Raw genomic sequence first — 27,452 nt, 5'->3', positions numbered from 1 at the left:
TTATCTCCTCATACACCAACACCACTTTTAAGGAGAGGCATGATGAGACATTTAAAGGGTCTACACCATGAATTTTAACTTTTTCTTCATTTTTGTGTGTTTTTGGTCTCCCCCACCTCTCTTCTGTTCCAAAAAATACCCGACTTCGAGCATGCAGGCTTTCATAGGCTATCTGTGTTTTTTATGTAAATTGGTCTGAAAACAGTCCGTCAGATTTGTTCCCCTGCCTACGTCACGTCAGGGAACAATTCTTCCCGTTTTTCAGTTCCAACCACAAAAAATAAAATAAAAAATCTTTTAAAAAAATAAAATGTTTTTCTTATTTTTTTCATATTTTTTTTTTTACTTTTTCCACACAGAACCAGGAGATAACATGCATACAAACTGGCTCAATAGCGCCCCGTGCCAAACAGGACAATGTGGTATTGCAGGTGAAAGAGAGAAGTTAGTTGGAATGAGTATATCTGAGGCTTGATTTAGGCTCAAACCTTTTGAAAAACGTTTGAGGGACATAAACAATATGATATTAAATATTATTATTATTTTTTTAATTCATGGTGTAGACCCTTTAACTACTGTATGAGAGCCCTGTCCACACGTTTACACATATTTGTTTGTACAGATAATTCCACATCCATAAAAAAAAATTAAAACCGATTCTGTCCACTGACTTTAATTTTGTAATTATCTCCGTACACATAAGAATGCAAGAACTATACTGTACAAACATTACATTACATTACATTACAGTCATTTAGCAGACGCTTTTATCCAAAGCGACTTACAATAAGTGCATTCAACATAGGTAGGGAACGAAAACTACTAATCACCAGAGGTTATAAGTGCATTTTCTGCAAAAACAAGCAACCAAGAGCATACCTAGCGCTAAGGTAAAAGTGGAATGTATCAGCTACCTATTTCCTTAAACAGATGAGACAAAATAGCTAAATCAAATGAGCAGGAGCTAAAACAAATAATTGTATTGACTAAACAAGATCCAATAAACAATCCAACAATAAAACAAGCATTCGTACAACTAGTTAACAACAAGTAACACATGCAACAAGTAACACATGCAAACAAGCATGCCAAGCCAGTAGGTGACAATAAAGTCTTCTTTATCTTTGGCGGTAGTGACTTAACGTTAATTGTTATGTGTGAACGGACAACAGTACAGTATAAATCCACCATTGTTACTGTTGTTTCAGACCCATGCCCATTTAACAAAGAAACGATGGGCATCTACAAACTGAGTTTTGGCGTCACCATTTAGCAAACCGTCCATTTCTTTGTTTTGCAATGTCTTAAGTTTGGACAGAACTTTAGAGCAGAGGTTGAATCTAAGATCTCTCAAACCCCACCTTACTTGGCTCACTGAGCCATTGCAAAGGGAGGAAAACGATTTCAATGTTTTTTATTGCACGATTCGTCTATGTCTATGTCTAGGACTTGTTAAAATTCTGTTTGATTCTCAGTCATTTCTCGCATGTCTCCCTTCTCTCTGACCTCAGTCTCTCTCTACACTCTCTACACTCTCTGATAAAAGCCAAAATATTAACTTAAAAATATTAACTTTAATTCTATTTGAAATGCAAACTGCATGCAGCAGTTAATACCCACACGTAACACCCACAGTATGAGCATGTTATCCAAACTTTGTGGAAAGATTTAATAGTTTTGAATTTGTTTGCTTCGCTTATCTGCGTACTTACACTTTTCAGGGCAAAAAGAGATGTGTCTAGGGAGACAGGCTAAGCAGGATTACTATGCAGGAAAGCAACAGAGGTTTCATGCAGAAGAAACTCTCAAGTTGTACTATCTGTGTATCTGCCTGCCTGCTCTTGTCTGCCTCCCTACACTGGCTGTCTGTTTGACACTTTTATCTGTATAGTGCAGAAAGTTCTTTAATGTGCTTAGATGCGGGCATGCACCCACAGTCGTGAGTTTCTCTCTGACCTCTCGGTGCCCTTCCTGCATCTCCTGGTTGTCTGCGTGGGGCCGTGGGCGCATGTTTGTTTGTGTCTATTTGCATGTTCATGTTGTGTTTTATAGAGAGAATTTGTACTAGTACAGTATTCTGTGCTGATGTCTTCTGCATGGTATTGTCTTTCCCTTTTGTTAAGATAAACAGCAGAGGTGCTACTGGAAGGTTCCATGACTCAGCATCCAGACCCTTATTGGCAGTGCAGCGCTGAAAATGCAGCATATAAAATAAAAGCACACTCTCCGCCACGCTTGTGTGTGACACTCAGTTATGAGCCTTCGAGCAATACGTTGTCTATAATCTCTGCAATGACATCATTTCTACGTATGCTTTTGAAAGAGGGTGTTGTTGAATTGGCATTCCAGTCGTATTATTTTCTTCTCTTGCTCTCTACCCACCTTGCCCTCTTTCTTGGGTGACTGAATATGGAAATTGTCGATGGGTGGTAGCCGGCTGGCACAGAGGGGGATCTGGCTGTCATCGAAGCTCCACCACGTTCATTTGACAGCTAAGAGAGAGGGATGGAGACATTAGTGAGAGGATGGCGTGAGGGGAGGAGACCAGATTAAGAGTGAGGTGTTCATCAGCACAAATACTTGCACCCATACAGATGTTCATCTATTGGTGCAAGTATTTGTGTGTGTGTGTGTGTGTGTGTGTGTGTGTGTGTGTGTGTGTGTGTGTGTGTGTGTGTGTGTGTGTGTGTGTGTGTGTGTGTGCGTGTGCGTGCGTGCGCGCGCGTGCGTGCGTGTGCGTCTGAGCACACAGTGGAGTGTGCATGGGTGTCCTTGCATGCCTTCTCTGGTTTGTTTTGCGTGTGCCTACAGTACATGTGCATTAATGCTGACCCTGCGCTGCTGCGCCAGATAAATGCATCGTTGAACCACACAGGGTGCAGAAGTGAATCACAGCACTGCTAGCAACCTCAGAGGAGCTACTGTGAAGTGTGGCACAGTTTAATAGACACCAGGAGGAGTGGGGTGGGAGTGAGACACTTATAATATACATTACCTTAACAAGAAGGGGGGCAAGAGTATTAAAAGATGGAAGCCTGGTGACAGAGAAGAGGAAGAGAGGAGAAGGAAAGGAAATGAGATCGGAGAATATGCTAGAATACACAGATGGGAAGAAGAGAGAGGAGAATGCTACAGTGATGATCAGGTCAGATAAGATCAGAGGGGGGGGGTGGACTGGTAGAGCAGAGAAACAGAGATGGAGGAGATACGAAGGGAATGAGAGAGGTGACTGAGTGCGACGAGATTAGAAGGAAGAGGTAGACAAAGACAGAGCAGATGAGAGAGGGGGGTGCTGGGAAAGGGTAAAGTAGGGAGAGAGGAGAGGAGATAAGATGAGATGAGAGAAGAAGAGATACTGTAGGGGGAGAGAGAGAGAGAGAGAGAGAGAGAGAGAGAGAGAGAGAGAGAGAGACAGAAAGAGAGAGAGACACACACAGAAAGAGAGAGAGAGATACTGTGATTAACAGAGTGCAGACAATGTGAAGGGGAGGCAGGTTGAAAGAATATGGGAGATGAGAGGATTGGTACTCTGACAGACAGAATGACAGGAGGAGGACGGGATGAGAGGAGAGGCAGGAAGTAAGAGGATCTCATGAGAAACAAGATGCCAGCATGGGGATGACATTCTAAAGCATTGCATGCTCTCTGCCTGCAGAGGACATGCTGTTTCCACTCACACGCACACACACGCACGCGCACGCGCACGCGCACGCACACACACACACACACACACACACACACACACACACACACACACACACACACACACACACACACACACACACACACACACACACACACAGACACCTTTTTTGTCACCTGACAGGCAGAACAGATCAGATCAGATAAACCGTTATTGATCCCCGGAGGGAAATTCAGGTGTCATAGCAGCAACAGCACCAAGGTTGAAACACAGGAGTGGCACAGGTAAGAGTAAAAGTAATACAAAATACTACAACGGGGTGCTCCGCTCAGTGCATATCTCCATCAGGCGAGGTAGCCTATCCAGGGCTTTGTAAGTCATGGATTACACTGTTGTACGCATCAGGACCCAAGGAAGCTGCGCGGGGAAATGGCATTTCTATGACATAGGGTTCATCTTTTCACGTTTGTAGCACCCCTTATGAGGAGAAGTGAAAGCACCTTTGGAGGTGTGCTCTATAGAAGCTCTATATGTGATTTCAATATGGGGTTGATCGTTTCATGATCTATGGCATTTATTGTAAAACATAAACCCCTCTCAATAATTCTGTAAGCCAATTACAAGCAAATTGGATGGAATGTCAAAAGCTGTCGCAACAAACAGCTTGGACCCTATGGGATCCAATTGACATTGCGTTTGACTCTGCGTTGTTTAGAGGTCCCTTGTGATTACAATTTTGAGGTCAATCGTGCATTATTTTTTGTAACATACGAGGCCCCTCCCTTTGTATGATACGTACCTGAGTTGAAAAGCAAGTTGGAGTGTAGAGGGCGAACAGGAAGGTGACAGCACAGTTCCTTGGTGAACGCAGAATGCTCACCAGCGCATCTAACGAGCTGCCATGCATTCTGATGTACTGGGGCCTGTTGATGAGGTAGTCTGTAATCCAGGCCACCATCCGACCTCAAACTCGGCATGCACATCGCAGACGACCCAAGGGAGTTGAGTGCACAGCGTCGATAGGAGGTTGTCCAGAACCGCCGATCCGACCGATATGCCCATAATATATAGGCATATATGGAGATCCGGTTATCCAGAACCGCCAATCCGACCGCTATATATGGTCATGCGCATAGATGGGACTGACCGACTTCAAAATCTGCGAGGACACGAGTGAGTGCGGTGCCCAGCGTTGGGCGACCATCATACATCACTTTAGGACAAAGCTAGCTATAGACTCCCTGTACTCCGATTACATTCTCCACAGACTTAAATCTACTTTATTTTATGGAACACCCCCAAGTGTGTGTGTGTGTGTGTGTGTGTGTGTGTGTGTGTGTGTGTGTGTGTGTTCTCGTGTGCGCTGTGTGTATCAAGTTTTACCCAATTTCACTTTGTTACAGTATGCCACAGCGTTGCCATCATTAGGAGAAGTAGAGTTGGTACCAGCATCAATCTCAATATATTTGTATATCATTTAAATGCATAATATACGACGATGAAAGGGAGCAATAAATGGATTTGCTTAGACTTTGTTCTCAATCTTCAGTAAAAAAAAAGAGAAACTGCTCTTCATCTCTCATCCTCCCTCTCTCCCTCTGTTTATCTCTGTGTGTCGCTCTCTCTCCTCTCTATATGTCTGTCTCTTTTTTTAAGTCTATGTTTTATTCAATGTGCTGTTAGACACACACACACACACACACACACACACACACACACACACACACACACACACACACACACACACACACACACACACACACACACACACACACACACACACACACACACACACACACACACACACACACACACACACACACACACACACACACACACACACACACACACACACACACACACACACACACACACAGAGGAGAGCACACACTCACCGCTATTGTCCTTGGAATGTTTATTTATACCAAAGGATAAAACAACAGCTTGGCTCAACTTCTTCCAGTATGTACTGTACTTCTGTTGTTCTGTCAGATTCTGTCTTCTGTACTGTACTGTATGTGTATTTCCCTGTATTCAGCAAACAAAAAAAGGTTCCAGTGGGAAGGTTTACTTTATGCCTTTGGCTCGTCTCTGCTGGAACACCACTTGAGACTTGGAAAGCCACATGAGGCTTGGAACACCACGTGAGATGAATTGAAAATGAGACCTGACTTGACTTGACTGAAAGTATGAGGGCTAATTGCAATATTCTAGGACTTAACCTTCATCTCAAAGTATAGTGTGCATCTCAATATGTTTATGTATTATGCGTTATGTGTTAATATGTAGCCTCCCCAACATAATATGCAACTGTCCAAATGTCATTACACTTTCGGAAACAATCTTGGAAAACAAATAATAATATTTTTTGATCAGCCCTTGTAGTTCCACTCTTATAAAATGTATAGTTCTGTTGCTTGATTGATTGGCTGAGTCCCATTGTAAAATACTTAATAAACACACACCTGGACCACATGTATCAGTATCACTGCGCTAACATCTCGTTTATAAAATGTACCATATTCGTGTAGAAATTATTCTTGAAATGAAATTGATATTCAAAACTGTTTTACAACTGGGAATTATGTCCATGATTTTAGAACAGTTAAGGGTTTGTAGGTACTCCACTCATGTCTAACAATGCCCCATAACTGTTCCAAAATCGTGGTAAACCACTGCCTCTTGTGGATAATTATTTTAATCTGTAACAGTCTGGCTGGGAGTTTGTTTTATCCTACTTTGTTGCCAGATAAGATTATAAGATTGACAGGACAATGCCGTGACTACCACAGAGTTTTGAAAATCACTGTAAAATATTACAAAATCTATTCTGTACAACAACAGAACTGCATTTTCTCAATCTAGACGACCCCCCCCCCTTGCTACTTGACACTCATCTGCTATGTACAGTCACATCATTTGTAGTTGTCAGTTCATAACAGAGACATAAGCACACAGCAGAGAACCTATATAGAACAGCTCATTTGTCATGATTTACATTATGACACACACACACACACACACACACACACACACACACACACACACACACACACACACACACACACACACACACACACACACACACACACACACACACACACACACTCACTCAATTGACATTGAGGTCCATTTTCACCCTCTGAGTTACATTGACACTCAGTATTTTGCATTGTAAAGGCACGACAGAGAAAAGTGAGAGCAAGACCAAGGAAGAGAGAGGAAGAGAGAGAGGGGGAAAGAATAGAGAGTGATGTTATCCATTGTGTTCCTATTATGGGGAAAATGCCATTACCATCCGCCACAAGTCCGTGTGCTGTGCTGTGCCAGGCACATAAAGGCTCCCCGGCTGTGTTTAATAATTTGAGAACACCTCCGAAGTCATGACAGATGGGCCAATGGTGGCAATCATGAGGGTGTCTCTGCGAATTAGAGTAAAGGAAATGAGATGCTCCTTTTCTTACCCATAAGAGGGGGAAGGTTCCTTGAGGTGAGTGTCCAAAGCATGTCTTCTCACAGCCTTCCCTCTCCAAACAGTCTTAACACACAGACAAGGACACAGCTAATTCAAGTGAGACAATCAAGCTATTAAAGGTGGTTGTACTGTACCATTTTTACCTCCACAAAACAAAACACGATTTGACTTGGAAAAAGAGGACAATATGGACTGGCAAATCAATCCAAAGGGAGATGATAATATCTCCAGCTATTTTTCATGAAACTTTAATGCACGAGCATGTAGTCTATAGCAGGTAGTGATTGATTCCCCATAATTTAGCATAATCTGCAGTGGTTGAACATGGTCTCCCTACTCTTCCATTGAGAAATATTGACCCTGGTGACAGTGAGAGCTACTGGTTGACAAGCAGATTGGACACTAGAGCAAACATCATGTTTGTTGTAGTTTGGACATCATTGCAATTACTTCTCTTTGTCAGGAGAGGGATAGATAGTCAACGGGCATTCCACATGAATCCGGTAAAATTGTGGTAGTATCTTTTCCGGTAAAAGTTGCAACACAAACATTGACCTTCCCTGTATATTTTTAAATGTCTCAGTCTCAGGTTGACCATCGTTGTAGCACCAGCCACACTGCATGAACATGGCCCACAATTTTGGCACGGCCAGAACTCCATGCATCACACAGCATGGATTGGCTCGTAGACAGTTGTCCTTGACCCGTCATACTGTAGAACACAAGACACTTCGCCACGTTTATGCTACAATGTGGAAATTTCATCTGGGACGACACTAAGACAGGCGATACACATGCACGCGCACACTCACACGCACACACACACACACACACACACACACACACACACACACACACACACACACACACACACACACACACACACATTCTGATGCACGCATTGATTTGCAAGCCCTAATCTGCTGCATCGTCTAGCTTACCTTTCTTTTACAACCAATAATACTGGCAACTAACTTTACATTCAGCAGTTGTTCCTGTTGTGTGGTCTATGTACTGTATGTTCGGTGATATGTTTTAGAGGTCATCCTTGTTAAAATGTCTGTACATGTGTGACTCAGTGCTCTTACATTTAAGATCCCTGTACATGGCTAAATAAAATAGTGGAAACTGGGAGGATCAGTAAAGATGATTGACATTCAGCTAAATCCTCTCCTCTCTCCTTCTCCACTAAGCTAGTGGCTGTGTCTGATTGGTCCTCATTAAAAGACACAGAGGACGGAGTGTACAATGGAAAACATACGGATATCCAAACAAAGAAGGTCTCTGAGGGGTTATGCTTGTAAAAACATTTCATCTAAATGCAGATTTGGTGTATCCCTGGCAATGGAGTTGCAAGTTACATTCATTATTCTGCCATGGGGAATAGAGACATTTTTATTCAAACTGTAATTTAGGGTTCTTTCAAGAAGGTGTCTACAATTGATTTCCTTCGGTGTAGTGTTGCCCATTGCAGCACAGGCCAGGACCAAACGCTCTTAGGTCAATTGTAGAGAAAACAAAGGCACACATTTTGTACAAATAAAGTCGACACAGAGAGAGCGAAAGGGGAGGCAGGGTGTGAATAAGATTGTGATTGGCTCGCACTGTTGGCTTCATTCGTGGTTGAGTGCGCTTGCCACAGGGAACGCAGGGAGCATAATGGTGTGCTGATTATTGAGGTGGAACATGGCTGGGATCTGGCTAACAGATGAAACATTACTGATGCCTCTCAGCTAAAGAGTATGTTTGGTTGTATTAGTGTCTAGAAAGCAAATTGCTGCTTGATAGTCCTTTGGGACTCATTCCTTTGGGACTGTGTGTGTGTGTGTGTGTGTGTGTGTGTGTGTGTGTGTGTGTGTGTGTGTGTGTGTGTGTGTGTGTGTGTGTGTGTGTGTGTGTGTGTGTGTGTGTGTGTGTGTGTGCTTGTGTGTGTGCCTGCCTGCCTGCCTGTGTGTGTGCACGCACGCACACACATGCACGTGTATCGTGTGCATGTGCTCATCCGCCGTTGTGTGTGTGTGTTTGTTATTGTCTACGCTAATTTGTGGTGGTTCAACAGTTGAACATAGATGAATGCCACATCCCCTTGGGGGATAAGCCAAAGAGAGGAAACGAGAGGGAGGGGAGTGACATTTGATGGCATGAATTAAGTGCATGTGTGTACACGTGCATTGCGTGAATGCGTACGGGCGTGCATGTGTGTTTGTGTCAATATCTCCACAAATCTTCTGCTGACTCACTGTGTTTCAGCACCATCTCTGTTTCTGTCAAATCCCAGCTGACTTCTTTCCAATCACACAAATCCATTTCCCTGTTACAGATCGCACAATGCTTTTTCCATTTCCTTTCCCCCCCCCTTGTTTAGACATCTTGACTCAATCTCTCTGTTTTGATTGCACTCTCCTTTTTGCCGTGTTATGTTGGACTCAACTGTGCCTCTTCATCTCCCTTCAGTAGCGGCAGTTTTTTTTTTCTGGAGTCAGTGAGAGAGAACAGTACCTCACTGATGCTATCAGGTAAAACAGAAAGTGCTTCTGTTTTCCCTCCATGCATTCAACCCATCGGAGTGAAAGCCTGATATATACTTTGTAGTTTGCCGGTGTCGCGTGTCGAAAATGGATGATCTACAAGCTCACAATGGGTCGCGATGCGACACGTTGTGAGCTTGTACATCTATTGTAAATCGATACATGTACACTGATTTTTGTTATAAATTAAGCATTACTTTGCTGGCCTTTTAGACCTTGTATTTCACAGACCTTGTATTTCACACAGGAAGCCACTTCCAGGCACAGTCTCCCCTAAATAAAAATTGTTGAACAAAATATCAATTAGCCCTCAGGCTCCAGCAAAGTACTTTACATTCTTGTACTCTAAACGTGTGTTGCCAAAGTCACATTTGTCTCCCTACACAAAGCAGGAAATATCACCCAATTGGCAAGCAAGGTGAGAGAAGATTTCAGGGTAATTGTTGTTAATGACCACAATGGCTTTGTTCATTTATTCCACTATTCTGTCTTGCCTTTATTCTCGTTTCCGAGCCTTTGAAAAGCTGAAATGCTCATCCATCTTACAGGTCGCTTAACTCAGTGGGTCGAGCGTCTCTGGAGCATGACGTGAGAGGCCGTTTCAGAGCAATAATTTGCGGTGTTTGATGCTGTGAAACAGAGCGGCAGGGTTTAATGTGGATCATTCTATGTGGGAGATTGACAGACAGTGCTTGCCGGAGAGGAAAGTGTACTGTAAGTGTGTGAAAGTGTTAAAGTTGCTGTACCATTCAGGATGTTACAGTGTATTGATTGATTGATCGAATACTTTATTAGTCAGAAATGTAAACTGCACGAGGTACAGTCAGACATTAAGGCTAAAAGGATAACAAAAAAAAGTCCTGGGGACTTGTTTCCATTGTGTATTCAATTCATCAACATAGCATAAAAAAATACAGAATAATACATGTCATCAACAAATGCAAAACAAATATGTACAAAGGAGAAAAAGGAAAGAGAATGACACCTCCTTTCTATGGGAATTAGCATTCCCCTCCCCTTGTGGTCTCCTGATAGATGATTTTTCAGGCCAGTTTTGAAAGAGATCAGTGATTTACATCTTTTAATGGATGGTGTCTGTCAGGGCATTCTACATTGTCAGGGCATTCCACATTTTGGTGTCAGACTAGTAGAATGAGAGTGCTCCCATGTTTGTTCTATATTTGGGTAGTACCAGATCGTTGTCGCTCCCTCTAGTATTGTGGTTGTGGGTGTCACTCGCTTTAGAGCAGGGGTCTTCAACGTTTTCAGCCCAAGGACCCCCTCCCTGAGAGAGAGATGAAGCTCACAACGCCTCTGTATTCTGTATTCTGCGTTGTACAAGCTCACAACGCCTTGCGCTGCGAGGCGTTGTGAGCTTGTAAATCGGCTATTTTCGGCTAAAGTTGTCCTTAGAATAGGGATGCTAGGGTTCAAGTTCAAATGTAAAGAAACTAAGTTCCTATCACACAATGATTTGGTGGACCCCCTGTAGTAACTCTGAGGACCCCCTAGGGTTCCGGACCCCCTGTTGAAGACTCCTGCTTTAGAGAGTTAGTCAGGTATGAGGGTATTGAGGGCAGTGGTTGCACTGCAAAATTCGGAGTGGTCATTTAACTCTGAGAGAGTGAAAATGGACTTGAAAGGGCGTAATCTCAGAGTTAAATGAACACTCCAGATGTTGCGGTACAGGTACTGTATGTGTGTTTATGTGTGTAACTGTAAGGTTGATGTTAAGCACTCTTGCAGCTGGGAGGAGAAGGCATTGACAGCCTCTGCAGTTTGTCTCTGCTCAAAGGCACATTAACCATCAAGCAGGGATGAAAAATGTCAGCAACACCATGAATGTGTAAGCATTAGTGGCTGTGTGTCACTGTGGAAGTGGGTGACCGTGTCAGTGCGTGCGTGCGTGCCGTGCGTGCGTGCGTGCGTGCGTGCGTGCGTGCGTGCGTGCGTGCGTGCGTTAAGGGATAAGGGCTAAGGGAAAATACCAGGCCTGAATGTAAAAATAACTATGTATTCCTTGTAGGGGTCGCATAGCTTGTAGGGGTCGCATAGCTTGGATTATGTTCATTCTAATGTTGATAAAAAATAAATGCCTTTTTATTGTTTTAATAATTATTATAACACCAAATAATGAATTAAAGCCTTCAGGTTGGAAACCCATAGGTTTATGTATATTTGTCCTTGTGTGTCCTTGTAAAATATGACCAATGCGTTTTGACTGCAGTCAAAAAACAAGATAATTTCCCAGGAAAAATATGAAACCCTTGTATTTAAAAATCGATTCCATTTGCCTGTGAGACAAGTCAACACAAGGCAAATTGGCTCAAGTGGCCTGGGGCTCAACTGCCTGGGGAATTGCAATAACACATAGTTTTAGTTATTTAAGCACAATTTTAACTATTGTCTGTTTTTATTGCTAGGAGATCTCTGATGGTTAAACCAAAGAATAGGACCCGCACACCGTCTGAATCTTGTAACAAAAAAAGAATTGCTCTTTATTCAACGTTTCGGTCGTTAGACCTTCATCAGGACAGACAATCAATGTTTTTATTGCTGATATTTTGTGTGGACCCCAGGAAGACTAGTGACCACTTTGTGGAAGCTAATGGGGATCCTAATAAAGACATAGCACACTTCAGAATCTTCACCGACAAACAAACTGCTTCACAAGAACGATTTTGGTAAGACACAGAATTAAACCTTTATTTTCTTACATGCACAGAGTATTTCCTGGTTAGATGTTAGAAAAATATGGCAGATGAGGAAAACATATTTCTCTACTGGTGGGTGGAAATATTTAGAAGAGGGACGATTATTAAAATGAGTTGTCTCTCTCCCTACGTGACCTAATACAGGGAGACAAATTAAAATAGCTTTGTTGGATTACAGTACATACTGTATTTTTCTGAAAATCTGTATTCCAATGCGCCACACTGTGAGCTTGTGTAGATCAGCTATTTTTTGCCCCAGAATGGCGACACTAGGGTTCATGTGGTTAAGAGTGGGGCAGAGCTATAGTGTGAGTGGCAGAAGAGAGGGAGAACAGTGACAGAGGAGCAAAAGGACATGGAGAGAATTAGTGGCTCACACGGCGGTGTGCCTGTGATCTGTGGAAGGAGGCAGAGCTCCCTCCAATCTGCCATCTAATTACTGCACAGACAGGAGGGGCCATTCCTACAGTGTGGCAGACGGAAGGGGACCCTAGTCTCTCCATGCTCCAACATCAGATCCAATTCAGACAGCATCAGAGCGGGACCCCGCGGAAAGGTGTGCAGAGGAAACAGAAATGAAAAGAAATCAATGGCTCATTTTCTCCACCGACTGCACGCGTTTCCTGTTTCACCCCAAGCAAGAAATGCTTTATCCTTCTCTCAGTTGTATTTTTACAATTCTCCCCCTCTCGCTGTATTTCTCTCTTTCTCTCTCTGTATCTCTCTTTCTGTATCTCTCTCTCTCTCTCTCTCTCTCTCTCTCTCTCTCTCTCTCTCTCTCTCTCTCTCTCTCTCTCTCTCTCGCACGCGCACACACAATCTCTCTCCCTCTATTTCCCTTTCACTCTTGTCCTTGCTCTCTCTTTCCCTCGCCCACTCATAACAGCATGACATTCCATTCAATAGTGAACGCTGATTAAATGGATTTTAACTCATGCTTCTCCCTGGGCACTGCTGAAATGATATTTTCCTGACAGACCTCAGTTCTTTTCTTTTTTAATTAATTAGTGCCTTTATAAAGGAGTTCCCACAGAGATAGAGTAGTCGATCGAAGGAGTACATAATGAGTCTGGGCTTTTAAAAGGCAGAGGAGAGACGTGTACATTCCTGTGTTTTACAGCATGGTTAGTGATTGATACTGTGGATCTCAAGGCTCCACTCTTTCTTTCGTTCTTTTTTTCGTTCTTTTTTTCGTTCTTTTTTTCGTTCTTTCGTTCTTTCTTTCTTTGTTTCTTTCTTTGTTTCTTTCTTTCTTTCTTTCTCTCTTTCATAAACTCTGTGTACACTGACAGAATACAGAGGCGTTAAGCCACACTGTTGACTTGTAACGGTGGTATGGTGGGCATTGCATTTTCCATCAGGACTGACAACTGAGCAATCCTTTTAATGCCGGAGGGCCTGAGATGAATATTTCGAGCAATATATTTACTCTGGTGTGATGCCGGCGGCATGCGATATTGGTGGTTTATTAATAGATAATGGGCCTTTTAAATTGGCAGAGGGAAAATGTTGCGATAACAGAATGTTAAGAGGAAAAACAGTTTGTGTGATGCGTGCTAACGTTTATGGTGTGGGTCAATGAATGCAGTAGTAGTGCTTTCTGCCCGGAGGAGATGATGATATCGATTGTAACACAAACATCCAGGTTTGATGTATGGCTTATGAAAGCAGTCCTGATATCTCCTCTCCTGTAGTGTGTGGCCCTGCCTCCCACTGTTCAGTCATCGATCTGCAGGATTAATGGCCGATAATCAATTAGAGAGAATGAGTTGTTTGCGTGTTACTCAACACAAAAGATGATCTGATGGATCAAAAGAACCAGTTAAGAAACACACATTTTCCTGTACATGAGATAATTACGGTAACAAACTGTCTGTGGAAGGGGGGGTTGTCTTTGTGTCCGTGTCTTTTAAAACAACTTCTCTTCTCTTCCCATATTTCTTCTTGCCCTCCTCTCCTCTCCTCTCCTCTCCTCTGCCTTGGCAGCTGTAGCCCAGGCAAACACTGTGGTGAACATGCGAAAAGTGACCCACCAGACCATCAGTGAGGAGCTGTCTAAGACCGTCCTCCTGCCATGCCTCTACACGCTGCGGCCCGGCGCGGGCCCATCCCACGAGCCACCGAGGATCAAATGGACCAAGGTCTGGGGCCAGAGAGGCTCTGATGGCTTGCAGAAGGAACAGTCTGTGCTGGTGGCCAAGGACAATGTGGTCAAGGTAAGGCTGAGAAGTTCACATGCAGTTCACATTACTTCTGTAGGCTTGTGTATGAAGCTCCTTTACAGAGTGACAGACCGATGTGTATTATGAGAGTGAACATGCTCAGTTATGTACAGTATGATGATACTGTTATACTATAGACCAATTATTCGTTTACCAACATTGAGACTGGACGCACAGGTGATTGTTTCATGCAATCAATTCTCAACCTGCGTTTCACTGCCTCAGCCCAGCCCTGCACATGAACTCTGCAGCCGCACTGAGGCCCCTGCTGGAAAGTATCCCAACCCAAACATTAACGTAACCAATAATTGGGCCGCGCGACCCGGAAATGACCGTAATAATCATAAAACGGGAGCGAAAATATTCCCCCCCCCCCAAAAAAAAACTTTTTTTTGTTTTTTTGGGGTCCAGCGGCCCACTGGCCCAGCGGTCCACCGGGCATTTGCCCTGTACGCCAAATGGCCAGTCCGCCGCTGCACCGGTGTGTAACATAGGCCTACTGCAAATGTCTACTTCCTGTAACTAGACTAAAAAATAAAGCTACTGTTGACTAATCATATTACCAGATGCTCTTATTTTGAAATCGTTTTTAGAGGAAGTGTGTTGTTTTGTTGCCACCATGACGCTGATCTGTAAGACTCGGAGGGGAAAATGTAAACATGAACTCACGTGGATTATAAACGCAGATTTGGGCCAAATGTCATATTAACAATATGAAACCATGCTCCTGTGACTTAAACACGTTGGAAGTGCGTTCTTTTTGAGCCTCCGAAGCATTAGGTGAGTGGTTATTAATGATATCATGATGCTGGCTAAAAGTAGTTCTACTCTGTATGTGTAAAGACAAAAGTTCGCACAACTGTAGCTTTGGTTTAAAAAAAAAGTCTACATGGTCTTCAGGTGCACAATTTTTAATAGCCTTGGGGTACAATTGGCTTTGCACAGAAATATCCGGTAAAAATACTTTTACTTTTACTCACAAAGTACATTTCAGAGCCTGTACTTTTTCACTTTTTCTCGAGTAATTATTTGAATGAGTACTTCTACTTTTACCAAAGTAGTTTTTTAAACAAGTAATTGTACTTCTACTCGAGTACAGAATGTCAGTACTTTTCCCATCTCTGGCGAGACCTGACAGAATGGGTTTGATTGCGCGCATACAGTACTGGTTGCACGCATACTGGTTCTTATCAGTGTGACGTCGTCTCTTAAGGGGTCTATTGGCAGCACTTGAACTGCATCTACAGTATGCTCAATTCAGTCTCTCACTCCCAAGTGCAAGACAGACGTGTCTGAAATGGAATTTATACTAACTTCACTACATCTAGTCACGCTACTATGACCATGTCCTCCTTCGCAGTGAAAGAGAGTGCACCATATTCTCCTTAGTTTTACACTTTATTTGTTTGTTTTTTATATTGTACAGCCTTTCATTGCTTTAATATTATAGGTTGGAATCATCTCCTTATTCTCTCCAAATTATGCCTTGGGATATTATTTTCATTATTATCATTTTTTTTTGCATTCACTCCGGAGTTGCAAGCTTTATAAAGGAATTGAATGATCTATGTTGATTAACAGGTCACTATTCACATCCTTCTTTCCTTCATTTCTTCCATCCCTCCTTCCTTCTGTCCATTCTGCCTAGTGCCTTCCTTTTTCTTTCATACGGTACCTCTCTTTTTTTCTTAGTTCCAGCTTCCATGCAGTCTTCGGTCTATCCTTCCCATGCTCGTCTTCCTCCGTGCCCTTGCTGACTTTCTGTTGTCCTTTCAGATAAAGAAGGCCTTCCAGGGTCGTGTCACCCTGCCTGGTTACCAGGACAACCGCTACAATGCCAGTATGGCTCTGACTGGCCTGCGTTCCAGTGACTCTGGCCTTTATCGCTGTGAAGTGGTGGTGGGCATCAATGACGAACAGGACACAGTGCCACTGGAGGTCACAGGTAAGAGAGAGAGAGTGAGAGAGAGGCCAAGTCAATACCCGAATATTTATCACATTTTGTGAATTCAAAATCTCAGATCCAGGTGCTAGAACTCCATTTTTGACGTTATCAATAATATTGATGACTTCCTCATTATGACAACAGAGATTCACAGGGAAGCCACACCGTTATTAGACTACTTCTTGTTTTTGATGGATACACTTTATTTATGATTGTACGCATATAAACGTCATCTCTTACACCCAAGCACAAGACCGGTGGTTTGGTTTAGCCCACTGACTACGAATTACAGTATATACTTGACATTACTGCTGAACCATTTCCCAAAGAATATTGTGGTTGGTTTGATTTTCAAGGAAAGTAAAAGGGAAAAAGACATGCACATGCCAGACCTATTAGGCTAGGTGTTGGATCAAAAGCTCAACACGTGAAAAAAGAATCAAATCAGCACCAATATGATGCCCCCGTTTGCATAATTTATTTGGCAAATAAATTATGCAAGCGGGAGCATCATATTGGTGTGCGGATTTGATTGATTGATTTGCCTTCTCATGCCTTTAAATGCTCTTTCATGCCTTATGTAAAGCACTTTGAATTGCCTTTGTGCATGAAACTTGCAACAGTATACAAATACATTTGCCGTGCCTTTAAAGTACGTATTGATTTGAACGGTTTAGCTGAAAACAGTCCTTGGAAAAGATTGATTTATTAATCAAAATGCAAACTTCCATGACAATGTTTAGCCAACATTGACTCAACCGTGTGTGTGTGTGTGTGTGTGTGTGTGTGTGTGTGTGTGTGTGTGCGTGTGCGTGTGTGTGTGTGTGTGTTGATTGGTGCAGCTCAATTTGTATTATCATTTAATATAATATTATTATCAAATTGTGCCTCTTGCTGCCCCTGATATTCTTACTGTAGCAACAACCCTTTTGTCCACGGGATGCAACAATTCAGTCCTTGGTTGTGCACAGACCCAAAACTGCCCCCAAAACCCTGGCACTATGAATGAACTCATTATAACTCCATTCCGATGTTGGGGTAATATGGCCATTATGCCAAAGGTTGTTTACCATCTGTGGAAAATATGTGAGGTGTGGGAGAAGGTGAGATTCCTGGAGTGTCGTATAAAACATCATTGACCAGGGCAGCTCAGCTCAGGAGCTGTTCATGCTCTGAAAGCCTAATGAAAATAACCAGTACTGAAATGCAGCACTATGTTAGTTACTGAGAGTCTGAGAGTGTAAAAAAAAGGATTTACTTTATACATGCTGATATCACATTTTGCTGCTCAGAGGGTATGACACTCTGGACTTAAAAGGCAAAACATTTATTACGTTGCTGCAGACCCCATATTGCGATAATATCAACTTACCCTGGGGTTGCTAACTATAGCATACCAATTACCACATGCAAGTGTTTCAGCCATAGAGGTGTCATGAGATCCTTTCCAGGTTGCTGGCTTGGTTTTTAATAATTGCCTATTATGGTAATGACTACAGCCTGTGTCACACAATGCATTAGCTGCACTATATGCCACTGCTCGCTGCAAATCCATGCTAATGCTGCTAGCGTCAGCTCCCGCAGCACTCTAAAAGCCCAGTAGCCTCATTCACTCACCCACATATGGCAGAACAACAGTTTCCAGCTACATCATCTCCCATTGAGAATAACACAGATACAGCCCTCCGCTCCATTATGTGGATATAGCTCCCATGAGTGTATGTGCGTTTGTGCACGTGTGTACTGTATGTATGTCTGTGTGTGTGCATGCATACACACTGCATGTGCATGACATGCGTGGGTATGGGTCACTACGTTTTCATGATTACATCGAGGAGGATGCTTTCTGGGTTTTACAGGCATGCGAAGCACCTCATGTTCCTCCATAAGAGGCCTTTATGTGTCGTGGCGTGTGAGGCCCCTGGCACCGCTCGAGGGAGACCTTGGTCCCTCCCACTCTCGGCCAATCGATTAACACGCAGTAAAAAACACTCCTTCAGAAAGAAACCAATTACTTGTCTGTCGAGGAGTAGCCTTCTCAGGGGCTTAGCCGTAATTGCCAGTCATGCTACGTGGCGGACCACAGTACTCCTCGCACTAATTCCACCTAGTGCTTAACGTATTAATTAGCAGATATTATATATATTGATGTTGCTCAGCTGTATCAATAGCATATTAATCCACTGGGCTTCCTCTCAAAACTCACCTGTTTATTTAAGCCCCGAGGAGATTAACTGTCTCTTTATTTTTAGTTTCACTTTTTTTTCAGTCACACCATTCTGCCCCCATCCCTCCGTTCTCTCTCCCCACTTTTTCTTCTCCCCTTCTTCATTCTGTTGCCACATATCGACTGGTCAATTGCCTGTGTCTCGCCAATTAGAACATGGGGGCATTGATTCTCTTTGTCAGCCGTTGTCCGTGGTGAGATATAGCCCGCTATGGTTAACTGGCGGGTGGGACAATAGACATATCAAGCCCACTGACTTTCTTGAAAGCTTCATTTTGTAACGCTGTTTCTACGGGGGGTAGCTGTGGAAACTGGCTGAGCTCTACAGACACTCCCAGCTGCCATTAGCTGCAGTCAGACAGGCTTCGCTTAATGTCCTCTCATAGTGAAAACACTATAATGAAGTGAAAATATATTGACACAGAAGTATGGGTAAACCTCAACTATTACTATTTTTGAAATATCTTTATTTTTGGCATTTTCTGCTTTATTTCAGGCAGGTACTGTGAACAGAGAGACAGGAAAGGTGGGAAAGAGAGGGTGGATGTCATATAGTAAAGCACCACAGCTAGGATTTGAACCAGGGACAGCTGTGTGAAGGTTATATAGCCTTATGTATCTTATAGTAAAATTGGCTTAAGGGAGGACCGGCCGGCGGCAGGCTGGCGGACCATGTCGTCACGCTCATGTCACTATGACTGAGCCACAACCATATAAGGAGTTCCCGAGAACAAATCAGTCAGCTCCATATATGGGTACAAAAGGGACAAGGATTGACACATACTGCTTTTACCATACCGGTTGTCCAGAGCCACAGATCTGTGGCAATGACTCGAGGGAGTGTGGTGCCCGCCGTCGGGTAGTTTGAATATCAAGTTGTCCAGAACCGCCCATCCAACCAATATGCACATATATGGGCATTCCAATATATTATGGGAATATACTGATGACATCTGATCAGACAGGGATCTCTATATATGGCCATAAAAGGGACAAGGACTGACGGATACAGAGATCTCCATATATGGGCATAAAAGAGACACAGGTAGACAGGTACAAGCGTACGACGGGTACTCTGACAAAGCCCCCAACTCTATGACTCAGACATATTGGTCGGATCAGCGTTGTGATGTAGTTGTTCGGGCTGCTGTGTAGATGTGAGGGCTGTGTAGCGGCCCGAACCTCTATTATGGTATATATGCGGTCTGACATGACGTCCACCAGGCACCCCAACTATTGCTATTTTCTACACTGGTAAAATGAGGGCATTTCTCAGTACTGGCTTACCCCACAAATGAGTGTAATTCCGTCCCTGAGACTATGGAGGATTGTGTTGTGATGATAAAAATAGAGAGAATAGAAAGGTGTTGGGAGTGTCACCCTCCTGTGTAATGGGACTGGGTTCCCCTTACAGAGAGGAAACCCATTTGTCTCTAGAGCGTGCACAGCAGCCAGCCAACCAGCTAGCTTCTCCTAGGAGGAGAAAGCATGGAAACACAAATTGAGAAACTGGGAGGCAAGACAGAGAGAAGAAGAAGCCTTAATGAAAGACAGAAGTCCTCCTCTAATCCCTGTGAAGAGGAACAGTGGAGAGTGAAACTATGATGACAGACCACCTGGCTGGGCTGCTGGGAATGAAGAATAATGTGTGTTTGTGTGTATTACCTACGTATGTGTGCACATGTTTTAGTGTGTACATAAGACATGTCTTCATTGAGGGACACACATATTGTGTCTGTCTGGCTTGCTTGGATTGCCCTACTCCTGCTCTCTACTATCCACAAAGCCATGGCAAATAAAGGAGGCACTGTTAGTATCCAGATGCCTGGCACAGCTGCCCACTCACTTTTAGGTGTGTGAATGGCAGGAAGAGGTTACATGCAGGTTTTTGTGTGTGTGTGTGTGTGTGTGTGTGTGTGTGTGTGTGTGTGTGTGTGTGTGTGTGTGTGTGTGTGTGTGTGTGTGTGTGTGTGTGTGTGTGTGTGTGTGTGTGTGTGTGTGTGTGTTATTTAATTACACATTTGGATTCTCATTTAAAGTGAGGCCTGGCCAAGACAACAACAAGACACATTCCAACACAACACATACTGTATGAAGCATCACAAAATAAAATCAGCCAACTGATTTATATACTACTAAGTCTTAAACACACATAAATGTGACTTTATTCCTAAATGTCAGTGACTTGTCTATGCATTTAATGAGATGTCCACCTCTCAATTATGGAATCTAATCTATACATTGTGTAAGACATACAGTATCCCTCGTTCTGATTCTGGTTCTTTGTTTGGCTTTTATGTACCTTTGATCTGATGTGGTGCGAATACCGTAATCATACATTTATACTAATTTCAGGGGAAAGGGGTGGTGGAACGATGTGTAGTCATTATAAGCGGGCTTCCTTGCCTTGTAGGTGCACACAATCACACTAATTAGTGATCCGCTTGTTGCTGTCTGAGGTGCTGAAAACAAGACTTTGTTGTGTCAAAATGAACTTCAACAGACTCTGGCCAGTGACCATATAGCAACAATAGTGTATAGCTCCAATTCAAGATGGTAAAGATGCTGAATAGGTCTTTTTTTAGAAGGGTTTTAGAGGATTGCTGATCGAACAGGATCTGACATTACTCTAATCATCCCATCTTCCACATGTGACAGGACTGCTTTTATACGTGTACAGAGGGCTGAACGTAACTCCTTTAGGTACTCCATTTTCCATCTGTTCCAAAACTCATTCACCAGTCTGCGGTGATAATTCCAGTGCTTTGTCATTTGTTTTCCATCCACTTGTCTTGTCTCTGAAACATCAATCGATTCTGAAGGCAAAGGTGTAATTCTGTGTCCAAATAAGAAATTAACTGAGGTGAATGGTAATGGGTTGTGACAGATAAGAGAGCGATCTTGATTTGATTACTATTTCCACTTCTGTTAACATTGTTAACATCTATTTGTATGTCAGATACAGTAGGCCCTTGATCTCATGAGATGTTCCCAGAACCTCCCGCACCAAGCTACTCTTTCCACAATATATACTGTAGTATTTCCATGTGATTCTCTTTCCAGGAAAGAACGCTTTCATTTCCTTTCCCTGTATCACGTTCCAAATGTCCAGTCCAAATTACTGACTGAATGACATTAAAAATGCATCTGTAGTTACATTTGAAACTAGTTCTAGATTAACTGCTCTAGTCTAACCCTAGACAGGGTGCAGCAGTATGCTGTTGTCCAGCCTTAACGTAATCTTCTTAGTGGTTGACCTTCCAATGTCTTTCCCTGACCTGTGTTAGTGTTTCTTGTCAACCTGAGTACATGGGGTGCATTTTGATCAGCAACTTAGAAAACCTCTCCTCTACTCATAAAATCCATGGGTGCTTTTATCTATTTCAAATATGAAATAATCTGTTCCAGTCCTCCAGACTAGACCCAAAACTTTGAATGGAGAAGAAGCCGTTCCTCTTGTTCTTTCCTAGATCATTGCTTTTGTGATTCTTATCTGTTTGTTCTCCACTTACAAAGATCCAGTCTTTCTGGCCTTGTACCTTTTTTCCACTGATGCCAGTACTTGTGGACTTTTACTCAAGTAAAATGTTGAATACAGGACTTTTACTTGTAACGGTATTTCTATGTTGTGGTATTGCTACTTTACTTAAGTCAAACAATACAGAGTACTTTCCACCAGTGGTTTGAACCACCTCGGTGTGTTATGCCATGTTGTCTGAGTTGATGTCTAATGGTGGCTGCTAGTAGGAATGGGCCAGAGGGCATGTCACAAGGAACTCTGATCATTCTTAGTGTGGTCACTTTGAACGTATTCCTTGTTGTGTCCACAGAAATCTCAACACATCTCCATCACTGTCGTTGAGAAACATCTGTAGATATCTGGCATGAAAGCTATTTCTGTACTTCTAAACTAATCAAAATGCCAAAAAGATGTGGGTTCACGTTGGGAGCTATTAACAATCACTCAACAACTGGCTTTCTTGTGAGAAGAACTGTCAAATCTGACTCTCAACTGCATTGTGATCCTCTCTTCCATGAGCACTGCATGATGAGAAAAAATGTACGGGACCGCTTACCTCGTTCTCCTCTACTGGTTCTACTATGCACTGTGCTGAGTAATTTTGATTAACGTCATTATACCTGTCATACATATCATTTAAAAATTGTCAGAGAAGAGAATCAAATCTATTTTGTGACGTAATTGGAAGCTCACCTATTCCTTTTTCCATGGGAGGATGACTTCACACATCGATCCAACACATTTCACAGTATCTCTTCAAATACTTTCTTGTGAAACCCAATTGATTTGATTTCCCAAACGCTGTGTAACTGATCTGAGAGACCGCTGTTCCTCTCAAGACACTGACAGGCATCACGTCTACTGTTTGTCCACAGCTTCAGTGATGACGATGAGTGGTAACTTCTCCTTCCACCAGCCATCCGAACATACTGTACTTTCCAGGGTGACGAGGTCATCATCCAGGGACCAGGTTCCAGTACTGTTCTCGTCCAATTAGGACTCCTAATGCCTCTGATTCCATCCCTCTGACTGGAATGTCAGCGATGGGGCATTCCTTTAGCCTCCATGTTCTTGCTTTTTCTTTTTGCATTCTAATTAGTGAAGAGCTCACTGTGTATTTACAGTGGCTGAACATCTATATTTTGATTCGTTTTTTACATGCGTGCTTCCTGCATTTAACTTGTTGTGGTATTTTAGAACCAAACATGTATACATTTAGGACTTATTTACCTATGACAGTTAAGTGTCTGGAGATGTCTTCTTTAATAAAAATGTGTAATCGACACCTAGCTACTTGGCTTTGAGTTGGTGAGTCTATCCAAATTGCAGATGTCAGTAATACTGTTCTATTCTCAGAACTAATTGGGTAACTCTCGACTTGTCTGAGGGAATACTACACCCAGCCTGTCACTCTAGGCTTTCCTGGTGTCCATCTGTGCACCTATCTTTCTCTAAAGCTAGATTCTAGATACTGACTGGATAATTGATTGTAATTGAACTGTTCTGTGATGTCTTCGGTCACGCTATTCACAGTAAATTCCCTGTGCCCTGCAATTATATGCAACATGCCTGATACCCAGACTTACAAGAGTTCTTTTCCCCGAGGATCTCTGTCATGCTAATTCTCTCTCTGGGGCTTGTATTCTTTTGGTAAGATTGGCCGTTCTTTCGCCGCTCTCCACTTGTCTTTGTTTGTGCTAATGACATCAGGCCTTGCACACTGAACACATTGTCCCTTTCATCACCTTCTTCTTCTTCGTCGCCACCAGTTTGACGAGTGAACTCTCGGTTACAGCAAGTTACCATAGTATTTGATACTACTTCGTACTTGAATCTCGATGTCATCATACAGTCTGCATAATGCAGTCTGTGACACTTTCCATAATTCAGATGTAACAGTATTCATGTGTGCACTAACAATTAGACATTTACACCCAGAATGACTGGTGACAGTGGTGAGCATTTTAATGGCATTGTCATAATTCTTTGCCACTACTGACTCACGTCTCCAGCAAACTTCTCAATGATTATTTTAGGCAGCTGACTGCTTGTCTTCTTTAATAGTTATTCAAGTTAGAGCGACCTGTGTTAATGGAAACTATACTTTTGCTGTCTTCAGCATTTCTCCTCAGAAAGAGTTGAATCCTTGTCTTTCTCATGCTTATTCCATCCTGTATTGCGATGTTGAGTTCACCCCCTCATCACAAATGGTAAAGTGCATTTATATTGTATAGTGCCTTTCTCCAAAGAGCTTTACAATGTGCATTACATTTATCCATCCACACACAAACGCATACACACACAGATGACAACGGCAACGGTTAAGTGTCTCACTCAAGGACACCAAACCAGGAGGATCTGGATTCCTGGAGTAGTTTGTGGATCCCTATCCACAAACTAATTACTTCTTTTAATTTCCTGAATCGATTATTTTACAATGGTCACAGTCATTCAGAAATAGTGTTTATCCATATGCTTGTCCACCTGGCTCTCATTGACTTTAATGCATTCCATTGAACTTCCGGCTCCAGTTTGCCCCCCAGTGTGACAAATCTTCTAGCTAGCTGGAATTGCCGGAAGCGAGAAAGTAGTGTAGTTGTCCTTTCCTTCTTTGCATAACCTTGATTTCAGGGGAAAGTGGCGGTGGAACAATGTGTTGCAAGATATTCATTTGACGGCAGGTTTCCTTGTTGCGCACACTGATCCGCTGGAAGCTGTCCAAGGTGCTGAAAGAATACTCTGGCTTGTCAAAACTATTTTAAACAGATAAGAGAGCACTCTTATTTATTTATTTTTCCCGCTACTTCCCTTCCCATTCTACCACCTCTCTCGCCTCTTCTTCTTTTTGCATTTGAGCTGTACAGACCAGACCACAACAATTCAGCTTTTGCTCGCACTACACATTCTTTCATTCCTATTTCTTTTGTTATTATATACGGGCAATAATGTGGCATTGTGGTGTGTATGCTGTTAAAACTGGCTGCATCCAAGGGCACCATCTCTCTTGTCCCAGAAGATAAGCTGGTTGTCTGCTGTCTCATGCAAATGAGACACGTACACAGATTGTTTAACCTGAATACTATTGTTTTCTCCAGCACAGATGGAACAATGTCAGATACATGATAATAATGTCGAGGAGAGTGTGTGTGTGTGTGTGTGTGTGTGTGTGTGTGTGTGTGTGTGTGTGTGTGTGTGTGTGTGTGTGTGTGTGTGTGTGTGTGTGTGTGTGTGTGTGTGTGTGTGTGTGTGTGTGTGTGTCTGCTTGTGGAGGCGTGTGTCCATGTTTTATGGTTCAAGGTTACAGTGTGTAAAGATTTCCATGCCTACCATGCGAGGTCATAGGCCATTAAATACAAATATCCGTCTCATCCATGTATACTGCACTAACTCCCATCGCATTCCATCTCCGCTCTCTACCTCCCCCCAGGCGTGGTGTTCCACTACCGGGCACCTCACGACCGCTACGCCCTGTCCTTCGCTGATGCCCAGAGGGTGTGTGTGGAGAACTCGGCAGTTATTGCCACACCAGGGCAGCTCCAGTCCACTTTCGACGACGGCTACGACAACTGCGATGCCGGCTGGCTGTCTGACCAGACTGTACGGTAAGGTGTTCCGAACGGCGGGTTGTATTCACTGTATGCACAGCAGGAGATGGATAATGCTTTTATAATTTAGGTGCTTAGTTTCATAATGGGAGTGTTGACAGCTCTGCTGTCCTTGTTTAATCGTCCATTAGAGCTATACAATGCACATTGCCAGCGCTGCAGAATAAACGCAAATAAGCATGCTTTAACTCAATATTTACATTTTGCATCCTACTACTACTATACACACTGTAGCAGAGATTGGAACTGCAAGAGGCTAGGAGTCAACCTAAATCCTTCCTTAAAGGATTTAAGGAAGGATCCTTCCTAGGTGTCCAGGCCTCCAGGTTTCTACTTTAACTCCTGAGGTAATGCAATGTACAGTATGTTCCAGACATACAGTACATTGATCCTTTGCCACCAAGCCCTTATTAGCAGTGCCCGAAAACGCTCTTATCTTTGTAACGGGTTACTGTACCACATCAATAGTCTTATATCAAGTCCCTGTTACTACTATAGCCTCCCAGCAGATTGACTGTCGTCTTATGAACAGTCTCTCAAAGCCTCTCTCCTTCCCGGGGCAATCCACCCCTCCTTCCTTCTTCCTGTCTCTCCTTCCTACCTTCCTGTTGTTCTCACTGCGGAGAGCCCTAATTGGTCCACAGCCAGGAGGCTCTGGCTGCACAGGAGCCGGCAACAAAATGTCCAATTAATACAAAGGAAAGAATTATAGTATATGTCTGCTGTCGCTTCATCAGCCACCAAGTAGAGTAATGTTTAATGCAGAGGGTATGTTTAACTATTTTTCTTTTTTTACCTTATGATGAAAACACGCTGCAACATCAAAGGCAGTCTAAATGGATATTTGTTTGTATCTGTGTACGTGCGAGCGCTCATGCTTGTTTGGGATTGTGTGTGAGTGTGTGTGTGAGTGTGTGTGTGTGTGTGTGTGTGTGTGTGTGTGTGTGTGTGTGTGTGTGTGTGTGTGTGTGTGTGTGTGTGTGTGTGTGTGTGTGTGTGTGTGTGTGTGTGTGTGTGTGTGTGTGTGTGTGTGTGTGTCCTTTTCTGTAGCCCTGGATAAGTCTAGGTATGCGTGCTGTAATCTTTTAATCATCCTCGTCTACTGTGCCCTGGTGCTGTTGGAATCAATGTAGTGGTGGAATAATTGCACAGTTGGAGCCAGAATATAGATCAGTGTTTTCTCAGCCCCCACAGCACAGACATGCCTAGTAGCCACTGTAGGAATTCCTTATTCCTTTAACCTCCCTTTGACTCCTTGCCTCCCTCCCTCCGTCTTGCTCTCTCTCTCTCTCTTCCTCAATCACACAAAGACACACACACACACACACACACACACACACACACACACACACACACACACACACACACACACACACACACACACACACACACACACACACACACACACACACACACACAGGCACGCACGCACGCAGGCACACATGCACACTTCACAATTCAGTTCTCCCTCCCAACTCAGTCCCTTTTCTCTCATAGAACATTTTGGCACGATAAAGACAACTTTAAAAAGCAATTTAAGATTGCATTGTTGAATAATCAAACTATGCCCAGT

At 43.1% G+C, this 27,452-nt stretch overlaps 1 protein-coding gene across 1 annotated transcript in view; it reads left to right on the top strand.

Annotated features, from left to right (window-relative positions):
• Positions 1-4,779: 4,779 nt before the first annotated feature.
• Positions 4,780-27,452, top strand: part of ncanb (neurocan b) — a gene marked incomplete at its 5' end in the record, with an annotated part of 142,303 nt that continues 119,630 nt past the window's right edge. The window contains 4 exons of the mRNA XM_084065954.1: positions 4,780-4,816; positions 14,347-14,576; positions 16,359-16,527; positions 25,702-25,876. Of these exons, the coding sequence (XP_083922080.1) occupies positions 4,780-4,816; positions 14,347-14,576; positions 16,359-16,527; positions 25,702-25,876 (611 nt within the window). The remainder of the gene's footprint in view (positions 4,817-14,346; positions 14,577-16,358; positions 16,528-25,701; positions 25,877-27,452) is intronic.

This window comes from Gymnoscopelus microlampas (assembly GCF_963454915.1).
Source record: "Gymnoscopelus microlampas genome assembly, chromosome: 9".
NCBI lineage: Eukaryota > Metazoa > Chordata > Actinopteri > Myctophiformes > Myctophidae > Gymnoscopelus > Gymnoscopelus microlampas.
Note: the sequence above shows the minus strand (reverse complement) of the source record. Positions and strands in the feature narration are given on the sequence as shown.